Here is a 9,889-nt window from a genome sequence, read left to right on the forward strand (position 1 = left end):
ACCACATTGACTAAAAAGACATTTTCCTATTATGAGAAAGCTATCAAATGCTTTTGTTTGAGGTTAAACATTACTTCACTCCTGATTTACTGAAAGACGTTTAAGATTGTTGCCCGTGTTTTCTGAGGAGCATCTGGCAATTTTCTTCTTGTATATAGACTTCTCACATTAGTTTCTTATTGCTTTATTATACTTATTATTATATAACTTTTTAGTTTTCCTCTCAGGAGAAAAAGCCAACTCAGTATTAAAACGCTACCCAAGAGCCAATGGGCTTTTTGAAGAAATAAGACAGGGCAACATTGAGCGTGAATGCAAAGAAGAAGTCTGCACATATGAAGAAGCCAGAGAGGCTTTAGAAAATCATGAAAAAACTGTAAGTATACTGGCAACTTGAAACATGTTCAGAGAATTATTTACCTTTTGGTTTATTTCTGAAACCTACATTCCCAAAGTAATTTATTGAAGAAGTCTCCATGTAACATCTAATGAATAATGTTCTGTATTGGAGAAAAGAAGACCTACTTCCTTCTGTATTGGTCTGTCCCTGAGGGTCACATTTCCATAGTGTTGTGATTAGCTAGCAGATATTATGATGGATGGCAAGGTATCCAGTTCACACAAGGCTTTCTTTGATCTGGAAATTAGTGGTATCATTACCTTTCTATGTTTAATCAGAGAGAGGATGGAGGAAGGTAAGGGACACTGTTAGTGTTTTGATGTTTTATTTCTCCTGGGGTGGGGGTATAGCTCAGTGGTACGATGCTTTCCTTGCATGCAGAACCAGAGAAAATTTGTTTTAGTTCCCTATACTTTTGCGCTCCTCTTCCACATTTCACAGGACTGCTTTACTGCACTTTACTCTGACTTCAGGTTATTCAAAGATAGCAGGGTTGGGAAAACAGAAGCAAGGACATCAATTTTATAGGTCTGCTCTACAGTTGAAATTTACAACACCAAAGGTAGCTGATGAAGATACATGCCTGTGCATCAAGAAAATACTATATGCTAAATAAATGGCATGTCATGTACTATAGGAACATCACGCTCCAGGAAGAGTGAGTACATACACATTTTAAAGAAGGAGGCTTTGAAAGGACCATGCATGGGCTGGATCTCGGCCTCCTACACATATATACCTGATGGGCAACTTGTTTTTTTTTTTTGTGGGTTCCCTAGTAAGAGGAGTGGGGGCTGTTTCTGACATGGACTCTATTGCATGCTTTTCAATCAGTCCCCCCTGGTGGGACTGCCTTAACTGTGGAAGAGGATGTGCTCAGTCCTGAGGAGACTCAAAGTGCTAGGGTGGGTTAGTTGGTGGTGGGGAGGGGGAGCTCCTCTTTCCTGAAGTTTAGGGAAGGGGGTGGGGGAGACAGAAGAAGGAGGGATTGTGAGACCAGCAGGAGAGGAGGATGGGAACTACAATTGAGATGTAAAGTGAAAAACTAAGTAAATAAAGTTAAAAGATTAAAAAAAAATAAAGGAGGGTTTGATCTTTTGTTTAGTAAAGAAGGCTCTGGAGATGAAAGGTCATCATGGATATTGCTAGATTCTAGTACTCAAAGCAAAAGCAAAATCTGTTTATAAATCAACAAGCTATGATCTTTATGAGCTTTACTGGTTTTACAAGTAGTAGTTTATTGTCATGTATGTAATGAATTATGGGTTTGATTTTTTTTTTTGCTTATTTGTCTAAATTGTTCAAATACCATTTAACAAACAGCCCCTCTTTATCATAGTCACTTTATTCATCCTTCATTTGGTACCTGGTGTCCATATGTACTTCATCTATTTCTGAATTTTGTATTCTAGTTTATCCTTTTGTTTTCAGAAGATATGCTTTATGCTTTAATATAAATTAGAAGTAGTTTTAGCTTGTTATGGTATTCTACAATAGTTTGTGAAGTGTTCTTAAATACCAAAGAGACAATGGCCTGCCTTTTTTTCATGTAGATTTTAGTACTAAATTTCTAGCTTAAGAAAAATATTTTATCAGTATTTTATTGGGATTTTTTTTTCAGTTTGCACTCCTTTCCAATTAATCTGCTTTTGCCATCATAAGTAGTAACTTCATCCATATACTTGTTGCCTCTTTACATCAAAACCATCTAAGTGACTCCACAGGCACATGTATTGAAAGTTTAGTTCCCATGTACTGGAAACTTTAGAAGGTAGGGCCTCAGTGAATGAAATAAGTCACTGAGGGTGTTTCTTGGAAAGGTATCTTCTCTCTGGCTCCTCCTGTCTCTGCTGCCTGACCACCATGAGGTGAATAGCCTCTGCCACATATTCCTCTTACCATGCTATTCTGCCTTGCCTCAGACTCAAAGCAGTGTGTTCAACCAGCTATGCTTTGATACCTCTAAAATCATAAGCAAAATTTAATCACCTTCCTGTAAACTGTTGATCTCAAGTATTTGCCACAGCAACAGAATGTGTGATTAAGACATCACTCCTACTATCATAAGTATATTTTAGCCTTTTTACATAATTAAAAACTTTACATTCATTTGTTCATTAGTTACTTGAGAGTTTTGTACATGTAGTCCTATTCCCTACCTTCCCCAACTTAAGCAAGTTCCATCTCCCTTTCCTTGCCCACTCAACTGTTTCCTCTTTATTTATATATTTTGTAGGTAAAGGAAGGGTCACATGCCAGTATGTCGGAGGACAGTTGCACAAGTCAGTTCTTTTTTTTTCCATCATGTGAGTTCTAGGACTTGAACTTGGCTTGGTGGCAGGTTCTTTTACCCATTTATTCATCTCACTGATATCTACATAATTTTTTAAATGGCAGGCTAGAATGACATTTTAAATTTTCTTCACTATGCATGGGATTTCGTGCCTGTAGAAGCAGTGAGGATGATTATGAATTAGCCTAGGCTATGAAGTGAGTTCCAGGCTGGTCTGGTCCGTATTGGTAAGAACCACTCTCAAAATAAAACAAAGCAACAAACATCTCTTCTCTGCAATGGTTTTATAGCTTCCTTAGAAAAAGTCAGGTTTCAGAATTGGAAAAGGGGAGGAAAGGGAAGGGAAGAGGGATGGGGACTACAACAAGCATGTAAAGTGAATAAAAATTTTTAAAAACAAAGAATTCAGAATTATACATAAAGTACAATTGTTTCCATCCTGTATTATCACTTCTCTACAGAAAAAAAAAATTTGTATCTCCTGTGACTCTACCATTTATTGATTTTATTGTGGCTTTATCCTGCTTCCTTATGCATAATACAGAGTACATCCCCTGTCTTAGGGCTTTGGCACTTGTTTTCTTTTCCAAATGGGAATGTCTGAGTTTGCTGATTGCACTCAGGTCATTGCACAACTTCACTTTCTCAGTAAGGAAGTATTCTATCTCCTGTGGGGTTTTTTCTCCCAGCACTTATGACTATCGGAAGTCAATTTGTTGTATTTGTTAGTTGTTTGCTTTCTTCACAAGAGTATTATCCCTATGACAACACCATTTCTCATTTGTTTGTTTCATAGCTATGAAGTTCTGGCACATAATGAAGCCTAAATTAATACCTGATAGAAGAAAGAAGTAATAGATTGTGATATTACAAAATATATTTAAAACATCAGAAAAGCGATTTAAACTTTGTTCATGAGTTAAATGAGTGATGTGGACCTAAAATAGATTTTATTAATATTAGTTTGTTGCATTCTCTATGGTTTCAAAGTCTGTCATACAAATTTGTTTACAGGATTAAAACAATAGCATTTATAATAGAGTGCGTTAGAAGGCATTTAGGTCAACTATTTCAGAATTGTGTTTGCAACAAGCTAAGGTTTTAGAGTAATAGGGAAAAAAAACAAAATAGCTTTTGAGATTTGCTTTATCCTACACTTATCTTTTTGTATACTAAAATTTCTTACTTAAAACAGATTTTGTGACATGTTCATAATCCTCAAATGTAACTATGAATTTAGTAGATAGCATTCAGTGGAATATTTATGTGTAACACTTTACTTAATTTGGTGCAAAATTCTTCTTGATTGGGAGAAAAGACATGCTTAGTGGTCCTCATTTTCAGCATGTAAGTAGGTCAGTTTTTTTCAGTTATGCTAAATAACAACCATGTAACAAATATAGGATATATAATATATATTATATATGCATATATAATATGTATAATTTTAATTATATATATATATATCATGGTTGAGGTCTGGTAGAAAAGCTGACTTACACATGAAAATTTATATAAACATTTAGTACAACCTGTTTTCGGGAGGGGGGCCATTTCGGGTCTAACCCAGAGAATTTCAGATTCTGGGCAAGCCACTAAGGTACCACTAACTACCTTCTAAATTTTCTAACCTGAAATTCACAGCATTGTGTTTCTTTGTGGTGCTAAGGATTAAATTTAGTGGCTTCATGCTGGCCAAGTGCTTTACTTAGCCATATTCTATTTACATCTTAAATACGTAGATTTTTGTCCTCTATACATCAATAAAATAGAAGTAGAAAAAGCTTTCTGAATGTCATTCTCAAACCTCAGAGAATCAGATAGATGTGGTGTCTCAGCTCTGCCACCTACTGACTTGAAAATACTTACAGTGCTTTTGCTTTTGTTTTGGTTTTGGTTTTGGTTTTAATTTTTTAGAGAGTGAATTATTTATTTTAACTTGTTTATTATTATTTATTACAATTTATTCACTTTGTATCCTGGCTAGAGCCCCTCCTTCATTTCCTCCCAGTCCAACCCTTCCTCCTTCCTCCTCCTCTATGTCCCTTCCCTAGTCCACTGATAGGGGAAGACCTCCTCCCTTCTATCTGACTCTAGCGTCTCAGGTCTCATCAGGACTCTACCCAACAGGGTATCAAGCAAATGCTGAGACTCATAGCCAAACTTTGGGCAGAGTGCAGGGAATCTTATGAAAGAAGAGGGAGATAGAAAGACCTGGAAGGAACAGGAGCTCCACAAGGAGAACAACAAACAAAAAATCTGGGCCCAGGGAGTCCTGCAGTGACTGATGAGTCAACCCTAGAGAGGACCTAGACTCCTGCTCAGAGGAATCACATGGGCAGCTCAGTCTTTATAGGGGTTTCCTAGTAAGGGGAGCAGGAACAGTCTCTGGCATGAACTTGGTTGCCTGCTTTTTGATCACCTCTACCTGGTGAGATGGCCTTACTAGGTCCCAGAGAAAGGGAATCCAGACTTGCAGTGCTTTCAAGTAAATATTTCACCTTTATAGATGTTAATTATGCAAACATTTTTTAGCTGTGAGATGTGCTGTATAGTGCCTACAACAGACAAAGTCTAAAATAAATATATTTTATCCAAGTTTCAGAGGGTATATTGTAGCCATTTTTAATTAGGACTCATATGTCTGCCAGATAATTTCTCCCCTTTATTCTGATTTAATACATATACAAATACATACACATATACAAATAAACACAAATACATACACACACACATATATATACATATATGTATGTACATATATATATACATATATATGTAATGTGGGTGTGTGTTTGTCGTGTGTGTGTGTATGTGTGAAAGAGATGAGGAAATACTTGGATGAGTCAGTTCTCACCTTGTTTTTTTCTGTTACTATGCTGCTACCCCCACCCCCGCTTCATTCTCCAAAATCACAATAGGAATGCTAGGATTACACATGTGTACCATCACATACAGCTTTTTATGTAGATGGGATCTACGGATTAGTCTGGATTTACAGGCTTCTGCTAATTCTTTTCTCACTGTGCAATCTCTCCATCCTCTACCTGGATTTTTAGGACATAAAGAATATCTACAGGCTGTAATTTTTAATTTTTATTTATTATTATTATTTATAATTTACTCAATTTATATCCCTGCTGTGGCTCCTTCCCTCATCTCCTCCCAATCCCACCCTCCTACCCTCTTCTCCCCTTATAACCCTCCCCTAGTCCACTGATAGGAGAGGTCCTTCTCCTCCTCAGTTTGAGCTTAGCCTATCAGGTCTCATCAGGACTGGCTGCATTATCTTCTTCTATGGCCTGGCAAGGCTGCACACCCCAGAGTATCAGTCTCTTCAGGGATCCCAGGGATCAGTTTTTGTTGTTGTTGTTGTTGTTTTGTTTTTGTTTTTGTCTCTGTCGGTCTCCTTTTGGAGCTCCTATCCCCTCCAGGTCTTTCTATCTCTCCCTATTCCCTGGGGAGTTAGTATGATGTGGAAAGGATAGGAGCTCCACAAGGACCAAATATATCTGGGCACAGGGGTCTTTTCTGAGACTGACACACCACCAAGGACCATGTATGGATATAACCTAAAACCTCTGCTCAGAGGTAGCCCATGATAGCTCAGTAACCAATTGGTTTCCCATGGTAAGGGGAACAGGGACTATTTCTGACAGGAACTCAATGGCAGGCTTTTTTACCTCCCCACCCCCCAAGGGAAGATCAGTCCTGCTAGGCCACAGAGGAGGACTTTGTAGCCAGTCCTGAAGATCCCTGATAAAACAGGGTCAGATGAAAGGGGGGGGGAGGTCCTCCCCAATCAGTGGACTTGGAAAGGGGCAGGGAGGAGATGAGGGAGGAAGGGAGGGAGGGAGGGAGGGAGGGAGGGAGGGAGGGAGGGACTAGGAGGGAATGAGGGAGCAGGATAAAGCAGGGATACAGAGTTAATAAAATGTAACTAATAATAAAAAATAAAATAAAATAAGTCCCTGTTCCCCTTACTAGGATAAACCACTTGGTTACTGAGCTACCACAGGCTACATCTGAGCAAAGATTCCAGGTTATATCCATACATGGTCCTTGGTTGGAGAAACAGTCTCATATAAGACCCCTGTGCCCAGATATATTTGGCCCTTCTGGAGCTCCTGTCCTCTCCAGATCATATTAATTCCCCCTTCTTTCATATGATTTCCTGCACTCTGCTGAAGGTTTGGTTAGGAGGCTCAGTATCTGCTTTGATAAACTGTACAATTTGAATTTTTGAGTTTATTTCTTTAATCACTGGGAGGCTCACTTACTACCAAGCAAAGACTTTTGGTAAGCAGTCCGTTTTTACTTGAGAATATGCTTATAGAGTGTAGGCTAAAGTTTCCTCTATGGTTGTATATTTTACTTTATTTTTATACTCTAGCTCTTTATGATCATACAAGTAATTGGCATGTGGTTGCCAGGAAGAGACTTCTGTGGCTCTTAAAGTATGTATCACCTATTCAAGAAATAATATTTACTTTCACAAATGTTTAAAATGATAATGAAATTGTGGATGAATACATAAAAATACATAAACACACAAAATCACACATGAAAGGATACCATTATCAGACTACAACTTGAATGGAGAAATTGTACATTTTGTATAGGAAAATTTTACTCATTAATCTGAAAATGAAACAAGAAAGGTATTATAATGAACAGGTAGAGATAATACTGAAAGAAAAACAGATAATGTGTAGAAAATAGAAGAGAACTTTCAAAAACATCAATGTCTGTTCTTATAATTATAATGAAAACTGTAGAGTTAATATAAAAACTGCCTATGATAAAGAACAATAAAGGATAATAAAGTACTTAGATGATACAACTATTGTAAAATTAATACTAATAATGGGAAGACTGTGAAGTCACATAGGAAGCTGAGGGAACTCAGGACTTGCCTGCCTCCGCTTACCCTTGAGTCCTGACCTCTTTTAGAAATGTCACTAGATGTTAAAGTCACAGAGAAAAAATACCTTTCAAACAAAATTTTTTATTAAGTTAATGGCATCACAGTAAGTACTGCAATTAACAAAATGATTGTATTCTGCATTCAGATGACTTACAAAAGAAGGAAAGATTGCTGATACAACATAGTTGGTAGTGAGCTTATCTGGTATGAAGAATGTCCTAGTTTAGTTCCGAGCATCTCATAAACCAGGCATGGTTTGTGATATCATATGTCTGTAATCTTGGCACTTGGGATGTGAAGGCAGTAGAATCAGGAGTGTATTGTGCTATTTGCCAGTTTCAAGCCCAGCCTGGGTTACATAAGATGTTTTCTCAAGAAAGTAGGAAGGGTCTGGAGAGATGGTTGAGGGAGATGGGTAGATGGAAGGGGTCAGAAGTTAAGAATACATGTTAACCTTTGTGGGGTTGGCTTCTAATGGTAGCTCACAACCATTTGTAACTCCAGTTCCACACCATCTGATAAATAACCTCTCACTGACACCATATATGTACATAATAATATACATTCATATTTATTTTAAAAAACACTTATGCACATTATAAAAATCTAATTTTTTAAAAAAGTATTGAAGTTGCTCTTTGGGGCTGGAGACATAGCTCAGTGGTTAATAGTGCTGCCTGCTTTTCCAAAGGACCTGGATTGATTCCCAACACCCAACACAGCGGTTCACATCCCATCTGTTATTCTAGTTGCGGGAGATAGATGACCTCTAGGGGTACTGCATGCATGTGATGGCTCACAGACATACATGTAGGCAAAATATGCATACATATTAAATTAATAAATCAAAAGAAAGAAACCAGGGAGGTATCTAGATAATTTACTAAAATCATTGTGCTTTATAGATAACTTTAAAATATTAATACTTTTGTGTGTGTTTGTGTATTGCCTTATATATGCCAGGGTATATGTGTGCTGTGGTCCGCTACTCTTGTGTAAATCAAAAAAACAATTTTGTCCTCTCATGTGTGTCCTGGTGGTTGGACTCTGACTAGAAAGCTTGATGTCTGTCACCTTCATCACCTGAACCATCTCTCTGGCTCCAATAACTTTTTTTAATACTGTACTCATACTGCTACAGAAATTAGCACACACATCCTTAACCTCCGGCCTTTCTGTCTCAAGGCTGACCTTAGACTTCTAACCTTTACCCTTTTACCACCATTAACTTTCTTCCGGTGCTGTCTCCCCCTCTTGCCACCATTATTTCTTTCTGGACCCTTCTGTCTCAATGCTGACAGTTGACCTTTCATACAGGCACTAAACCTCTGCACTTTACCCGTTTAACAGAGAATCTCCACCTTTTGCCTCCATGACTTCCTTCCAGTGCTGCCTCCCCTCTTGCCGCCATTAGTTCTTTCCTCCGGTGCTGCCTCAGACTTGCCTTAGACAAGCCAGGAGCCCTGAACATCCAAAATGGGATTCCCACCCGGACCTTGTGAGCGCCAATGCTGCCACTGCCCTCTGCAATTCCAGAGTGAGTGTTGCCTGCCCTGCTGCTCTTGCCAGCCACCCTAACTGTTGCCAGACAGAACTACCATCCTGACTGTGAGGCCACCATCAACATCCACATCCAGTTACAGCTCTACATCTCCTATATCTATCTGTCCATGGCTGCCTGCCATCTGGAGATAACGTCAATAACAGCTTCCTGGACTTGTACCAGCTGGCTTATAGCAAAAGTTGATGCCCACCTTTGTAGCTTCCTGCAGTACCACTGTCTTCAGCCTCCAAACAGGAGATGTTTGTCCTTGTGTCCAATCTGCACCAGGTGAGGGCTAGAACAGATGATGCTATTGAGTATTTTTTTCAGTAAGCTCTACCTTGATGACAACAGTTCCTGGGTCACCAGACTGAGCACCCATATTGCCCTTAGAGCAAGTTTACTAGTTTTTTCCTTTCAGTTTGACAACTGATTTCTATAAAGATTTTTTTTTTGTTCTCATCAAAATAAGTGTCCACTTGACTCATTTATGCAAAGTTCTCACCTTTAGTGAATGAAGTCAGATTCCCTTAGAGTAAGAGCTAAGAGTCTCCATATATGCATGCCTTCATCCTCTTACAGTCTGGATCTTAAAAGGATGGGTATGTAGGAGAGGCATTCTGTGGCCTCTGGGATACCAAGTTAGCCTTCTTATAAACCATGTGAGCATGGAGGGTTGGGTAGGGAGAGGAGAGGAGAGGAGAGGAGAGGAGAGGAGAGGAGAGG

General features: G+C 38.6%; 1 protein-coding gene across 3 annotated transcripts in view; it reads left to right on the top strand.

Annotated features, from left to right (window-relative positions):
* The window catches only part of Prrg1 (proline rich and Gla domain 1), a 127,915-nt gene that overhangs the window by 102,147 nt on the left and 15,879 nt on the right, over positions 1-9,889 (top strand). For all 3 annotated transcript variants that reach the window (XM_055599604.1, XM_055599605.1, XM_055599603.1), the window contains one exon: positions 216-376. In XM_055599604.1, coding sequence (XP_055455579.1) covers positions 216-376 — 161 coding nt within the window. The remainder of the gene's footprint in view (positions 1-215; positions 377-9,889) is intronic.

This window comes from Psammomys obesus, unplaced genomic scaffold (genome assembly GCF_907164565.1).
Source record: "Psammomys obesus unplaced genomic scaffold, mPsaObe1.curated_primary_1811, whole genome shotgun sequence".
NCBI lineage: Eukaryota > Metazoa > Chordata > Mammalia > Rodentia > Muridae > Psammomys > Psammomys obesus.